The 17,050-nt window shown below is 40.9% G+C and overlaps 1 protein-coding gene across 1 annotated transcript in view; it reads left to right on the top strand.

The window, feature by feature from the left end:
- The window catches only part of SLC4A7 (solute carrier family 4 member 7), a 141,688-nt gene that overhangs the window by 74,934 nt on the left and 49,704 nt on the right, over positions 1-17,050 (top strand). Inside the window, 5 exon segments of the mRNA XM_077491450.1 lie at positions 5,607-5,694; positions 7,970-8,116; positions 9,367-9,470; positions 12,777-12,951; positions 15,146-15,279. Coding sequence (XP_077347576.1) covers positions 5,607-5,694; positions 7,970-8,116; positions 9,367-9,470; positions 12,777-12,951; positions 15,146-15,279 — 648 coding nt within the window.

Here is a 17,050-nt window from a genome sequence, read left to right as displayed (position 1 = left end):
TATTTTTACAGTGAGTGACAGAATAACAGCAAAAATATCCAGAAAAATGCATTTCAAAAAAGTTATTAATTGATCTGCAATTTAATGAGTGAAATAAGTAGGGGTGCACCGAATGGGTTTTTTTGGTGCCGATACCGAAAATTGAAAAATACACTAGGCCAAAAACCGATACCGAAACATATTTAAAAAAAAAAATATTTTTATACAGGAGAAGTTCAGAGACTGGGGACATGGTACAGGAGATGGTCAGAGACTGAGAACATGGCACAGAAGAAGGTCAGAGACTGAGAACATGGTACAGGAGAAGGTCAGAGACTGAGAACATGGTACAGGAGAAGGTCAGAGACTGAGAACATGGTACAGGAGAAGGTCAGAGACTGAGAACATGGTACAGGAGATGGTCAGAGAATGGGAAGATGGTACAGGAAACGGTCAGAGACTGGGAAGATGGTACAGGAGATGGTCGGTCAGAGACTGGGAAGATGGTACAGGAAACAGTCAGAGACTGGGAAGATGGTACAGGAAACGGTCAGAGACTGGGAAGATGGTACAGGAGACGGTCAGAGACTGGGAAGATGGTACAGAAGATGGTCAGAGACTGAGAACATGGTACAGGAGACGGTCAGAGACTGTGGACATGGTACAGGAGACGGTCAGAGACTGTGGACATGGTACAGGAGACGGTCAGAGACTGTGGACATGGTACAGGAGATGGTCGGTCAGAGACTGGGGACATGGTACAGGAGATGGTCGGTCAGAGACTGGGAAGATGGTACAGGAGATGGTCAGAGACTGGGAAGATGGTACAGGAGACGGTCAGAGAATGGGAAGATGGTACAGGAAACGGTCAGACTGGGAGGATGGTACAGGAGATGGTCGGTCAGAGACTGGGAAGATGGTACAGGAGACGGTCAGAGACTGGGGACGTGGTACGGGAGACGGTCAGAGACTGGGGACGTGGTACGGGAGACGGTCAGAGACTGGGGACGTGGTACGGGAGACGGTCAGAGACTGGGGACGTGGTACGGGAGACGGTCAGAGACTGGGGACGTGGTACGGGAGACGGTCAGAGACTGGGGACGTGGTACGGGAGACGATCAGACTGGGGACGTGGTACAGGAGATCAATGCAGCCAGCTAGTGCCCCCGATGCAGCCAGCCAGTTTCGGCTCCATTATCAACTGTTTTTCTCTTTCGGCAAATTGCTGAAAAGGGCATTTTCGGCCGATGTGTAACGGCGGCTGAAATTTTGGTGCATCCCTAGAAATAAGTATTTGATCCCCTATCAATCAGCAAGATTTTCTGGCTCCCAGGTGTCTTCTATACAGGTAACAAGCTTAAAGGGAGTGCTCCTAATCTCAGCTTGTATAAAAGACACCTGTCCACAGAAGCAATCAATCAGATTCCACTCTCTCCACCATGGCCAAGACCAAAGAGCTGTTCAAGGATGTCGGGAACAAGATTGTAGACCTACACAAGGCTGTAATGGGCTACAAGACAATCGCCAAGCAGCTTGATGAGAGGGTGACAACAGTTGGTGTGATTATTTTGCAAATGTAAGAAATGCAAAATAACTGTCAATCTCCCTCGGCCTGGGGCTCCATGCAAGATCTCACCTCGTGGGGTTTCAATGATCATGAGAACAGTGAGGAATCATCCCAGAACTACACAGGGAAATCTTGTCAATGACCTCAAGACAGCTGGGACCATAATCACCAAGAAAACAATTGGCAACACACTACACCATGAAGGACTGAAATCCTCGAGTGCCGATTAAGGTCCCCCTGCTCAAGAAACCACCTGTACAGGCCCGTCTGAAGTTTGCTAATGAACATCTGAATGATTCCGAGGAGAATTGGGTGAAAGTGTTGTGGTCAGATGAGACCAAAATCAAGCTCTTATGCTGCCTATGAACCCACAAACAACATCCCCACTGTCAAACATGGAGGCGGAAACATTATGCTTTGGGGGTGTTTTTCTGCTAGGGAGACAGTCCCTGCATCAAAGGGACGATGGACGGGGTTATGGCCTGTCAAATTTTGGTTGAGAACCTCCTTTCCTCAGCCAGGGCATTTGAAAATGGGTCGTGGATGGGTAAAACGCACGTCCAAGGCGACTAAGGAGTGGCTCAAGAAGAAGCACATTAAGGTCCTGGAGTAGCCTAGCCAGTCTCCAGACCTTAATCCCATAGAAAATATGTGGTGGGAGGGTTTGAATTGCCAAACGTCAGCCTCAAAACCCTAATGACTTTGATAGAATCTGCAAAGAGGAGTGGGAAATCCCTCCTGAGATGTGCGCAAACCTGGTAGTCAACTACAAGAAACGTCTGACCTCTGTAAAATGCCAACAAGGGTTTTGCCACCAAGTAAAAATTCATGTTTTGCGAAGGCGACAAATACTTATTTCACTTATTTAAATGCAAATCCACATAACTTTTTTTCAAATGCATTTTTCTGGATTTTTTTGTTCTATCTGTCAAAGTTAAAATAAACCTACCATTAAAATAATATGTAAGTGGGCAAACGTACAAAGTCAGCAGGTGTTCAAATACTTTTTTCCCTCACTGTACAGGTAAGCGTATAATAAAGCTTACCTGTGGGTAAAATGAATATGTGCACAGTTTTTAGGAGATAATCCAGCAAGCAGCAGCTGGTGACGTCACAGATGCATGCTCTCTGAAGGAACAGTATACCCGCAGGAGTGACATAATTGCGGCTTCGCCATTCAATTGGCCGCAGCCTGCGGACCTGGAAGGTAGACCAGGTGAAGATGGAAGTCTCTGCAGCAGTGACAGCATGCTGTTGGAGGGCTTTGTTTCAATGCAATGCATACTGGCACATTATGATATGGCCTTGCAGGGAAAAAAAAATCTTTTATTTTTTGTCGAGTAGTAAACAGTACAGTAGTTGGTAAGGCTGAAGAAAGACATAAGCCCATCAAGTTCAATTAGTAAAACCCTACTGAATAAATCAAAAACCTGCATATATAGAATTGTCAACCCACAGTTGATCCAGAGGAAGGCTAAACCCTTATAAGCATGATACAATTTGCTCCAAAAGGAAAATAATTCTGCTAGTCAATCAAATGTTTCTTAGATTAACTTTCTACGGTGTTATTACTTATGAATATTAATGGCCATTAAGCTTAGCAAGTTGCATCAGTTTTATTGTGACCTTTGAGAACATTGCAGCTTTTAGTGTGGGAAAGGAGTGAGACCCTTCCGCTCCAGCGCAAAAGGAATCCATGCGATATAAAATCGAGCAATTCACATTTCTATTATGTGCCTTCCCAGTCAAGTGGATTTTTATTAGCAGCTGTAATCCATAAATCAATATTCCATAGCCCTTGCTTTATTCAAAGTGTCCAAGTAATGAACTAATTAAATGATGCCCAACTATATTCCACTGTTATTCACTGCCAAGTAGAGTACATGTCCCAATAATATGCATTTGCATTAACACTGGCATCAACACTGTTTGCTTAGAAAGAAAGAGTCTTTGAAGTCTAAGTACATTTTTACAAATGTTGGCTTTGCTGAGTATACATTATATAAACCATTGCCTGAATTACTATCTTTCTCTTTGATGTGTGATTACAGTGCGTAATCGGCATGCTGGAAGACCATTATCCGGCCAGGATCCAATCAGCGCTGGCTGCCAGCGCTGATCGGTGTATTGTGGTGGCGGGGGCAGTCCCCCAGTCAGAACGCAAAGGCACAGTGGGGAAGATTGTCGCACTAACATTGCTTGTTAGTACAGAGATCTTTTCCTTTTTTTTTTCTTCCCCCCCCCTGTTGGTACAGGTTTGCTTTTAACATGAATGGCAGGCTATACCAGTTTATAATCCTACTATTGTTTCTAATTGATGAGTGGCTTAGGTCTCTAAATGAAGCTTATTAACAGTTTGTCTCAGTTTTCAAAGGTAGAAGGGTTACCAATAAATTTGTTGGTCTCCTAATACAGACGCCTGATATAATTCCTTTGTTTAGGACTAGTCTGCTTCTGGATCACAGGGAGTCAGTGGGGTATGCTTTTATGTACACTGACTGCTATAACATGCTGAGGAGCAGAAGTGGGCAAGAACTTCATTCAACATAGGGGACATCTGGTTGCCTTTTGGAAGAAAGATTTTACCATCTATTTGGGAAGAGGTTCTTTCACTCTTTACAGTGAAATTAGTTAGCGTTTTTTTCACTATTCATTTTTCAGGAAAAGCTGCCTGCTAACTTTTGTAGTGGCAGCAACTCCTGCTGAGTAGACAAATCCCCCTCAGCTGGGTAATTATGTGCTGGTTGACCAGTGTGCTCAATGCTCCCCCACCGATTGCAAGGTTAGTCTACGTAATGTAACCCTGCAGATACCTCTTCTCTGCTTCATTGAAAGATGAGATTTCATTGTTTGCTAGTGTTCTTCTGTGATGACGTAGAGACGTTTTTCTATTCTTGACCTATTTTCCTTATTTTGGATTCTTTTCTCCTATCTTTTATAAATAAGGAAAGTATGTGTGTGTATATATGTATGTATATGTGTGTGTGTGTGTGTATGTATGTATATATATACACACACACACACACACACACACACACACACACACACACACAATGTATGTGTGTATGGGATCTAAAAATACCATAAGGAGAATGTATCTGTAATAGCATTAACTTAATCTTCTGTATTCATTACAACTCCTTTAGATCTATATGAAGGGCAAGTACCTATTTTCATTTTTAATAGGCATATAGAAATAAGAACTTTGAAAAAACCAAAGTTGGCACAATTGCTGCCTTTTACTACAGCAGTGGATCGGGATCAGCATAATCTTGGTAATTCCTTGGGAACCAAACCCAAACTCCACACTGTGAGGACAACCCGTAATGTTGCTTTGGTCACTGGATGCTGCTAGTGTGCCCACCTTGTTGCTGAATGCACTGTGTGCAGTTAGTTGCATGGTGCTATACAGGTCCAGGGCCCTGGTCCATCCCTATGGATCCCAAACCCTAAAGACCCCCTTTTTTTTCAAATCAAACTAACTCTAAGCCTGATCTATCTATCTAGACATAATAAAAATTGCTATACTTGCCTATTCTGCATTCACTCCAGTCCCAGGCTGAGCTGTCAGCTGTGGCTTCAGTGTGTAGGAGAGTCAGCCGACAATGAAAGGCCCCATAGGAAGTGCATGGTTGGCGTCACTTGCCAGGCATTTCCCAGCCTCTGTCGGCTTACTCCTGCTTCAGCCACTGGAGACTGGACCACGTCAGAATAGGTAAGTATAGTGAATTTGTTTCTTTACAGGGCTAGATGAGTTAGGCTTAGAATGTGACTGAGAATAGGTTCTGCCTTTACTTGCACATTAATATGTTTGGTTGAGCACATGGGAGTCTGAAAACAGTTTGCTTTTTTTTTTAAAACGAGATGTTTATGAAATCTCATTACTGTTTTGCTACAGTTAAGTTGTGAACAGTGTACAACTTAATTCTTCAGTAAGATACTCTCATCTAATACCCGATCAATGAGTTCAATTAAATGTTGTATAAAACAGTCTCTTCCATTCCTTTCTCTTGAAATATACGTGAGTTGCATTTTATTCTCCTCTCATTTCATTCAACAGGTTTTTATTTGTATTATTGGGTCCAAATGGAAAAGCTGCTCAATATCATGAAATTGGAAGATCAATAGCTACTCTAATGACTGATGAGGCAAGTCTTACTTTAAGCATTGTATATGCTTTTGAACATACCTATTGAGTAATGCCTGATCTTCTCTTTCTGGGTGCCATCATGAATCTAAATTTTTATGTCTAGACTCGCCACAATCTATACCAATAAATAATTTAGGGGCCTTTTTCTTCTAGTGTCCTCATAAGAGGGAAGTCAATCTTCCTACATATTGCTATTGCTAAAGTTTATGAATTGTATTTTTTTTGTGTTGAGTTTTGTATGTCCACATTCGCTTTTTGTTTCCTACAGACATACACACGTACAGACAATTTGACAATATTTTCCTTTTTGATTGTGCAGTTTAATTTTTATTTTGCTAATAATCTTTAATGATGTAGGCACTATGGTGTCTAACATGTTAGCACTTCGAGTTACAGTACAATATATAGATCTTGTGTGCAGGTGTTGCTAAAAGGTATGTAAAGTCGACACTATTTTGTGTCATGGATAGAGTAGAACTTTAGATCAGTTTATTTATTTTTTTATGTCTGTGTTCTGTTGGAGATTTCTTTCTTCCAGTTGCGTCTCTGGGACAGGAAAAAATGGGAAACTTTGAAAATGTTGGATTTTACATTATATTCACTTAGGCTGGTCATAGACTTTTCGAGTCTCGGCCGGTTCAGCAAGGAACTGGCTGAGATTGGAAACATATATGGGCAGATATTACATGTAATCATTGCTTGACCCCCCCACAGTGGGTGGGAGGGCCTTTCCTGTCAACTTTGTGTTGATGGGGGAAACGAGCCAACCACGGCTTGCAGGAAAGAGATTTGCTCCGTGTATGGGGCTAAAGTGACTGTGGCTACTCAGGATGAGTTCAGGTGTGTCTGCAAACAGCACGTGCAGAGCCCGCCAGGAAGTCGACCCTGCACAGCGCTAATCACAGGCAGTGAGACATTGTCCCGATGCGCGACTGCAGAGATCCGTAAATGTCTCACTGCTTGTGATTTAGCGCTGTCCAGTGCCAACTTCTTGGTGGGCTCTGCACGCGCTGTTTCCGAACACGCCTGAGCTCATCCTTAATGGCTACTAAGACAAACAGATAAGGTGAATCTTCCTAGTGGGAACACAGACAGCAGTAAAAGTCACTGGGGTCTTAATCCATAACTATATTATTCCAGGAAAAAAAAAAGTTTGGGCTCTACATACATGTCAAAGAAAATCTGTACTTGCAAAGTAAAAGGTATGCAGTATGCCACATACACACAACCGGACTTTCCAGCAGAAAAGGTCAGTCGGATATTACGATTGTGTGTGGGCTTCATCTGACTTTTTTTCTTCAAAAATTCAGACGGACCTAGAAATAAAACATGTTTCAAATCTGTCTGACGGAATCAATTTCTATCGGGAAAACCGTTCGTCTGTATGCTGGTCCGACGGACCAAATACGACACAAGGGCAGCTATTGGCTACTGGCTATTGAACTTCCTTTTCTAGTCCTGTCGTATGTCATCACGTTCAAAATGAACAGACTTTGGTCCGTTCGTGTGCGGGCAAGTCCGTTCGATTAGAAGTCCGTCAGAACTCAGTTGGGAACCTTTTCTGCCGGAAAGTCCAGTCGTGTGTACGCAGCATAAGAGGCACCACAGAAATAGTTTCCCTAACTTGGTTGCTAAGCTCCAAAAACTGCCTGGCTAATTGGATTGTCCTTACTAGACTCTGTGGCAGCCTTATTGGCTGTTTGCATGACTTCACTTAAAGTTAAAGTTCACCTTTTTCAGAAAAAAAATAATGAATGACAATTTTGTTTGCAGGTAAAAAAATGTGCATATATTTATCTTTTTGTTCCAGGAGCCTGTATTGTTGATGCCGACCTGTCAGTGTATCTGCTTCCACAGTTCCGTGGTAGTTCATTGAAAATGACAAGCCGACAGCTGCAAAGGTTGCCGAACCTTGTAGTTCTCCATTCATACAGCTGTAAATGAGTGACACAGCTGGGTGGTCTGAGTCCCACATGGCCACTTTCTTTTTCTTTTTTTTACAGCTAGCGGGTGGAGAAAAACCCAGCTAGCTGGCACAGCAGGGATCAGGGAGGTGCTGGGGCCAATGCATTCATAACCTGTTGCATCCCGAATATTGGTGTAGCATGTTATGAAGGGTCAACTTATCCTTTAAGTCAGGAAAAGTCAGACCCTGCAACATTGGGGAAAGGTAAACCACAGTGGGGCACGGAACAGACAAAATAAAAATTAACAATTCTCTTGGCATTAGTTCAAAGATTTGGGAATTATGTAATTTTCTGTTTCCTTCACAGATATTCCATGATGTTGCCTATAAAGCAAAAGACAGAAATGATCTTTTAGCAGGAATAGATGAGTTCTTAGACCAAGTGACGGTCCTGCCTCCTGGAGAGTGGGATCCATCTATACGTATTGAGCCACCAAAAAGTGTTCCTTCTCAGGTCAGTGTTATGCGTTGTTGGTTTCGGCCTAATCGAGGTTGCTGAATGTGGATGAAAGGTAATCCACTGGAGAAAATTTACCTAAGCAGGGAACATTTATAAAATGCGGTATATTGTGCAAAGTGCGGGTATTTTTTTTACAATGTATTATACCATGCCATACCATGTGTTAACTATAGCATACAATGTCACTTCTCATAAAGAATTTGCAAGAGTTGTATGTTGTGCGTATGTATAAATAGATCAATAAATATCTCCAATGAATTTCCATGGTGCTTTTGAAGGCAGAAGTCAAAACCATATAATGGATATCTTTTTCCATAGAGTATTTGCCAGTACATCCTCTGTCTTTCTTTTCTAGTTTATAAGATGCAGCCCAAAGTTGGCAATATGCGGATCGAAATTCAGCATATTTATTAGGGACTAAACAAATTTCGATCCATCTAGGGTCTGTCCTGTTTCCATATTTGTATATGGATAAATCTAAATGACCATTTTCTTATACCACTGCATTTGCTTTCAAAGCAAAAATGTAGGACCTACTCGGGTCTTTAAATGACCATTCTTATCCATGGATCCCAAAAAGTTTATTGGTATATTGGTCTGCACACCTGAATCCACCCATATAAAGTTAACCTTTAAAAAAAAAAAATATAGGCATTTTTTGCAGGTAAAAAAATGTGCAATTACTTTTTTTTTTTTTTTTTCTTTTAGGAGCCTGGCAAGCATTGCACCAGAGATCAGCAGATTGCTGGTGCTATGGAGGACTCCTGCCGACTCGGTGTAAGCTGTCTGCTTGTATATGGTACGAGTAGGCAGTTACACCATGATAGGAAGAATCAATCAACTACTAGAGTGCTCAACAGTGTTGTGGTAGTTCATTGAGAACTACAAGCCGACTGGCGCATTGAATGTCAGGACTTGTAGTTGATTTATTCACAGGACCCTGTGAATGAATGACACCGCCATGTGGACGGAGCCCCGCACATCCACGCTCTTTTCAAAAAGTGACAGCTGGTACAGGGAACTTCGCCCTGTACTGCTGTCACACCAGGTGCTCGGATCCCCAAGCAGCTGCAGGAGCAGGAACATGTTATATGTTCCACCCTAAAAATGGGTGAAACATGCAGCATGTTCCCGAAGGTGAACTTCTCCTTTATTGGTGAGTGTTCTGTTTAATTCCTGTCCCTGTTTATATGTTCAAATGGCTTATTTGACTGACTGCTTAGTTCTTTTTCCCACTTGTACAGGAAAAACGCAAGATCCCAACCATCCCAAATGGTTCAACACCAACAGGTGAGACGTTGAAGGAGGAACAACACCATGCTGGCCCAGAGCTCCAAAGAACTGGAAGGTGTGTATCGCTCTCTTCATTTTTATATTAGCCAACTACAAGTGCTGAAATGATTTGAATAGCTGTAGAAACTGTTTCCGTGTAGATTTCTCTGTGGCACTGACACTCATGATCATGACCTTGAGTCTATAAATGTTGTGGCCTTACTAGAGAAAACTTCAAGGATCAGTTTAATTCCACTGTAGGGGATTTTTATTTTTTTTTAATGATGATTATATGTTGTATGGCACTTCTATTTATTAATTTTTTTTTAGTAATCAGTAAAATGTTGAATATATAGTATAAAAAATTTCTCCAATAACATTTTAAGCATTACACACACTGTGAGTAAAAACAAAACTTCCTTGAACTGTTAATGTTTAACAAGAGCAGAAGGTTCAAATTTTGAGTTTGAACTTTTTTTTTTTTTTTACATGATTCTGGTGGCCTTTTGTCCCAGTAATATTCTTTACTCCCACTGCTTATCAGAGGGTTTTAATGTTTAAACTACTGCTAATGGAAAATTGTCATGCTTTTCTAGGTTTTATTGTTGTAAGGGGAATAAAATGATAAAAACCATAGAAAACAATTGACGCACATAACAATATGGCTGAACAATTAGAGAGGTACATCATCATTAGCTACACTAATAATCAAAACATGTTGGCAAGAAACACAATAGGGCCAAAAAACATTTCCTGTTGTCCACAGAAACTAATCGGTCACTGTCAGTTTCATAGCAAGACTGGCAGATGATTGGTAGGTGTGGGGGAGATATATATATATATATATATATATATATATATATATATATATATATATATATCTCTATTAAATTTTTTGCTTATTTTTGATGTTTTAGATTTTCAGATTGTTTGAATAGCATTATTATGCTATATATTATATTATTATACTTTTTACATAGTTTGTATTTACCAAGCTTCTTGAACTCCAAATACATATTTTTGTGTTTTTTGTCCAGGGTTGTTCTGGTAAAATTGGTGTTATAACCAAGGCCAGCTGTCTTTTGGCATTTTTATTTTTAAACATTCCAAGGAGGAAGCTTCATATATAAGGCCCCTTTCACATATGCGGACATTATGTCCGTATTTCATCCATCCGTTCGCGGATGAAATACGGACATACATGCATTCCTATGGGATAGTGGGTGTCTGCGGATAAACATCCGCAGACGCCCACTATCGTCCACCTCCGCTATTGTCCGATTCTGCAGACGGAGGAAAATCCTATTTTCCTATCCGTCTGCAGAGCGGATCGGATGAACACGGACAGACGGTCCGTGTTCGTCCGATCCCCCATAGAGGAGAGCGGAGAGCTGACAGGACGGTCCCTGCACAGAGTGCAGAGACCGCCCTGTCTGCCGTCGGCTCATCGGGGACAACGGATCAATCCCTGCTGAGCAAGCGGATCATCACGGGGCGGATCATTACTGATCCGTCCTGTGTGAAAGAGGCCTTACCGAGATGCTTTTTTTTGGTCTCAACTCATAAGCTTTCAGTGCTGTTGGCATGTGACACTGATAATGCAAAATCTAATGATTATAACTCAAAGAGGGTGGGCATTGTATGAGTGGTACTGCATTGCAGATATTTAGATCGTTTTGCGGGTTTTTAACCTCCCTGGCGATACGATTATTTCGGATTTTAGGTGCTAAAAGCAGTACCATTATTTTGCATGAAAATTTGGCGTTTTATATTGTAGTCCTGTAATTCTTAGGAATAACTCTCTTAAATCTTTCCAAACCAGAGTCTAGCAGACATCCCGGGTATGATAAAGTTTAAAAAATGAAATCATAAATTATAATATAATAAATAACTATAAATAATTGTACCAAATAATATAACAATAATAAACATTATTCAATAATATAATCAAATCAAAAACACTGAAATTTGCTCAGTTGCAGAATTGTCACCGTCATTACTTTTCAGTATTTGATGACGGATCTCCCCACAAATCACTATCGCTCAATTCTGCAAGTGATTACAATTTATTATCGCTGTTTTCTAGCTGGTCTAAAACCATTTTTGATGTAAAATGACAGTTTGGTTGCTATGGACAATCTCCAGTTTCCAGGCATAAAGAACAGTTTTTATTATATAAAACTGCATGCAGGACACTGGGCAGACCACTAGGGACAAAGGGGATTTTTGAATTTGGCGCCGTTCTCCGTCCCCGTGCGTCGCAACGCTCGCAGGGCACGGAGATCGGCTCCTTGATAGATCGAGCAAGGCACAGCTTGCTCGTACAGCTGGATCCGAGGGAGAAGGTAAGTAAACCTCCTCCTGGATCCAGCGATGCGGTCCCGAGTCTGGCTCGGGGTTACCGCTAATGGTACAAAAATTCCACCCCGAGCCAGACTCGGGAAGACCGTCAGGGGGGTTAAGCTATATAACCTTTACATGTTTGTTTGAAAAACCTAGAAAATCATGACTCTTTCCCACTTGCATAATTGTTCATTGCATCTCAACATCCATTTGTAATTTTATGCAGGTTTGTAAATGATTTCATATGACTGTTTAACACATGTATAGTATTGCATAAATGTTTATTTGTTACAGTTATTTCTTTTTTGGCAGTTAGAATAATACATTATTTAGAATTCAGTAGCTATTCCCCAGTTTTGATAATAGATATCCCTGGATTGATATAGATATGGTCAAAATTTATGAAAAAATAAAATGGTTAATTTTATGTTCAGCCAGATTATTTCAATTGAAGGGCCTCTTTATGGTCCGCTAACAGAAGGGGCCTAATGTCCAGGACCCATGGGGGTTTATTTACTAAAATGCTGTGTATAGTAGCCAATCAGCTTCTAACTTCAGTTTATTCAATTAAGCTTTGACGACAAAAAACGGCTGCCTGGTTTCTATACAGAGCTGTGCCAGATTTTGTACTCCAGTTTTAGTAAATCAATCCCTTGATGTCTAAAGATAGAAGCCCCATTCTGGCTACCCATTCAGTGATCTATGTGCGCAAAGAGGTTTGGGGTAACCCCCAGCTGCTAGTTGCAGCCTAGCTTTTGTTGGTCTCATTACACCCATCAACAAAAAACAAGTTTGGTCATTGCTAGTCTTTGCACTGTGTTGCCAAATATGGCGATCTCGGCAGTAGCAACTATACAAAAGTCCAAGGGCTGAATATTAAGAGTTGAAAGCCCTGGCCATCATACCCCTTCTGTTCTGCTGTGTCTAGGGAGGGGATTGCACATTTTTTTTTAATGTAGATGGTTAGCTCCTTTTTAAATAAGAAACTAGTTAGACTCCTGCAGTGTACAGATTGACGAGTTTCATCTCACCTATTTAGGCTTTTTGGTGGTTTGATGCTTGACATCAAAAGGAAAGCACCTTTTTTCTTGAGTGACTTCAAGGATGCATTAAGCCTGCAGTGCCTGGCCTCCGTTCTTTTCCTATACTGTGCCTGTATGTCTCCTGTAATCACTTTTGGAGGTCTCCTGGGAGAAGCCACACAAAACAGAATAGTGAGTACAAAAGAAAGATTGGTAGTGCCCAGGCTTTTATTAGACCTTCTCAGGAAGTTGTCCATGTGCATTTTTCTCACGTGTTCATGCTTGATCCAAAGAGTCTACCCCACAGTATTTGAACTTCCCCCGCTTACAGCTCTGACACAGTTTGGGGGAGCCCAAGTGAACAGAAGATGCAGAGTTTGAGGTAAAACAGTTGTACGTCAGGAAGTCTAACAAGACATGGGCCCAAAGCGATCTCCAGAGTCCTACGCCAGGCAACGCTTTTTTATTTTATTTGCTTCTTCCCTTGTTTTTAGGTTTGTTTGTTACTTGAATAAGGTAAAATGCTCTATTGTAGTTTTTGTTTTGTTTTCTAACGAATAAGTTAAACTACCTGGATTTTTTTTTCTGCAGCATTCATCAATTCATGTATATGCACTACCTATACTCATTATGAAAACAGCCGACTTGTGAGACCTTTCCTCCTGTACAACCCAAATCTTGCCCCAGTCTGGCCAAATTGGGGGGCAGCCACCCTCGCCTTCATAAGCTTTCCTCCTTTAAAGCTAAATTCTAGGTATGATCTTTAACGCATAGTTATATTGGTTTAGCTTGGACCAATGTAAGTATGCATATCTCATACATGAAGGACTGCTGTGGAAGGTAACAATCATAGTAGTAGTTGCTGCTACGGCAGTGATCACTGCAATCTTCCAGGTTCTGTGCCGAGTGGCTTCCTTCTGAATGGTGACCAAAGAAGGTTGCTTGCTTAGCACTACCGACATTTACAGAACTCCTTGTATTTTTTTAATGACTACACCTCACCCAATCTCAGAATACCTTGTATTAATTTAAAATACAAGACATTGACCTTAGATGCAGAGATATTCTATAAAATATAAGGTTTTCAGACGAAAGAGTATGAATCGCAATAAACTATGCAAACAAACTGTAATCAATATTAGTAAGAAACAAGGGTCCATGCATGTAACAAGTCAAATAATTTCCAAGTAAATCAGAACAGTAAATGTATAATTTTCTGAACAAGTTGTATTTTGTACTATGAAAAGTCTTTGTATTGTAAACCTTTAATAAAAATTATTGAAAAATATAAAATACAAGGCATTTTGTAAATGGCAGCAGTGCGAGATGGGTGACCCTCTGTGGTCACTATGCAGAAGGGAAACCCAGAGGATCGTTGTGATCATGGTAGTTTCATTGACTACTACTGTGCTTGTCTTCCACAGCGGCCCTTCAGGTATGAGATATGCATGCGTATGTTGGTCTAAGCTGGACCAATGTAACTATGCAATAAAGGTCATGCCTAAACTTCAGCTTTAAGGAGTAAAAAAAATATCCATGGTTCAATAATGTCACTAATTAATACCTTATGGAAATGCTGTGTGTGTTCTCATTATTTTACTGGTTCAAAGCGGCTGTCTCCATTGTGTGTATAGTAGATAAGTGCACATTATAATTATGCCTGTATAGTCCTCTATAAAGAACTTTCTTTTTCTTCTGATACTTAATGTTAGCAATTTATGCAAAAATGTTTCAACAGCCCAGTTTTTGTTGCATTTAAATGTATCAAATGTAAGTTCCCCTACTTGTAGTATTAACTCTTGTCTATTGGCAGATATTGGTATTTTTGTAAGCACTTAAACTGGGTAGAGCTCTGATTGCCGCAAAGTAATTTACTTTTAGACAACAGATCTAACACTGCTGGTGCATAGTAGAGATTCAGTTCTGAAGTTAGATTATATTACAAGTTCAATTATGAAGGTACAATAAACATACAGGGTTAATTTGGATAAACAGAAGTCTCACTTCCTGTTGCATAGGCACAGGAAGTTGGTGCTAAATTCTATTTAGATGTCCAAAAAAACAAATGAACCTGATAAAGATTGTTTTTTCAGAATCGCATAGAAATATGCAGTTGAATGTAAATTGTTGTTGGTGTATAATCTTTTGTGCAGTCATGTCTGTACTGTTCATTTAAATTTTTACTATGACCTGCACAGGCTGAGTCGCAGATGAGGAAGTGTACATGTTATGCTTGCAGATTATGAGCTGAGTGTTGTCATGTGGATTGTGGTTGCTTGATATGACTTCTTTTTATAACTTTTTGTCTTGTGTTTGTACCTCTTTTATGTGAACTTTTGTTACGGAACAAAAAATGCAACCCGTTATTTTTGTTTCTTCTAAACAGAGTGCAATAGAGTCTCTCTTTGGAGCATCACTAACGGGCATTGCCTATTCTCTATTTGCTGGACAACCCCTCACCATATTGGGAAGCACGGGACCTGTCTTAGTTTTTGAAAAGATTCTTTTTAAGTTTTGCAAGTGAGTATGATTTAGCATTTGTCTGCTGCTCAGCATATTAACACATGAAATCATGAGCAATACTTCGTTTTAATCACAGCACATCAATTAATGTGGAACTCGGAGGAAAATAAAAATTCTGCCTGATAGTGGGGCTCACCCTAAACTACACTAAAGGGTTATATGCTTTGGGTACCTGTACCAGGGACTTTTACCTTTTTTTTTCCCCCTCCCCATCACTTCCCCAGCAGCCTGTGCTTTTCTCTTCTCCCTGACTCTGCCTTGTGGGTAATCGCTTGGATTCCTCATGTGCAATGCAGGGCTATTGGCCCTGCATTATATGTGATGGCATCAGACTGCCTGCAACCACCAGAATACTGAAGAGAAGATGCTGTGGGGGCCTGTTTTATAGCATGATATAGCAGGTAATGTATATGCAAGTCTCAACACTTCCTATAAATGTTGAGCTTGACCCTAGCTTCCTATTGATCATCCCAATCAGGAGTCTTGAGCAGTGTGACCAAACTAATATTTACAGGTAATTTTTATGTAGGAACCTTCTTATCTATGGATCTGTTAATCATTTGGACACACAGATTTAAATAAGTGACCCCCATCCTATGATTTTTTTTTTTTTTCTGTGATTGTTTAGAATAAGTTGTCCATTTTGTGGCAGGTTTACTTTTACCCATCATTTAGTGAAATAAGCATCTTCTTTTGCATGGATTATCCTATTTGCATATCGTAATCGTCATATATATTAAAGTGGTTGTAAAGAGCTATTTTTTTTTTTTTTTTTACTTTAATACATAATTCTCTGTCAAAAAGAAGACTGGAGAGTAGCCCTGTGTCAGGAACCAAAAACCAGGTGGAGACAGAAAGTGCAGTTATAATCACACCTTTAAGGAAATGACGAAATTAACACTGTTCAGGAACGCAGTAAAAAAATAGAGGCCATTGTTTGAATACCAGAGCGGGTAATCAGACGAGTCTGGGTCAGGAAACCAGAAGTCAGCATAGTCAGGAGAAAAAAAAAAATCAGGAAGGAATGTTGGAGGTAAGTCAGCCAAAGTCCTACACAGGAGCACAGGAAGGACTGCACTTAGATCATAAACCACACAAGGGCAAGGAGGAAATGAGCTAAGCCGCTCAATTAGCAAAAAGTGGCTGGCTGTAGGCTGGACTAATGAGGCAGGTAAATGGTAACCAGGTGAGTCATTGTGGTAACGATGTGGTTAATTAATGGACTTCTAACACACTAAAAGAAAAGAGCTGCTTGTTAAAGAGGAAGTAAACCCTGATGAGTTTTCTTCTTCTTTCATTCCCTGCAAAGGTAAAGCATAATGGACTACTATGCATCACATAGTAGCCCATTATGTGTCACTTACCTAACACAGGAGCCAGCAAAGTCACCGCTGTCCCCTGTAGTCCGGCGCATCCATCTTCTCGGTGGCTCTCGCCGCTCCGCAGCTGTCATTCAGAGAAGCCGCAATGACGTCACTCCCGCGCATGCGCACGGGAGCCGCCACGCGCGGCATATCGCCGTTGACGGTGGCGCGTTCAGTGCACCTGCGTGCCGCTATCTACGGCGAATGCGCCGTAGACAGCGGTGCCTGTCTTGCGGTAAATATCTCCTGAACCGTTTAGGTTTAGGAGATATTTCTTGGACCTACAGGTAAGCCTTAATCTAGGCTTACCTGTCGGTCAAAGTGTGTTGTAAGGGTTTACAACCACTTTAAGTATCAGGAACCCAGCCTTGACACGCTGGTTGCATGTAAACTGCCTAACCAAA

The sequence above is a fragment of the Lithobates pipiens genome, unplaced genomic scaffold (assembly GCF_037356315.1).
Source record: "Lithobates pipiens isolate NorthernLeopardFrog02 unplaced genomic scaffold, aLitPip1_a1.2 Scaffold_19, whole genome shotgun sequence".
NCBI classification, from domain to species: domain Eukaryota; kingdom Metazoa; phylum Chordata; class Amphibia; order Anura; family Ranidae; genus Lithobates; species Lithobates pipiens.
The sequence above is the reverse complement of the archived record's forward strand: the minus strand, read 5'-3'. Positions and strand labels throughout refer to the sequence as shown.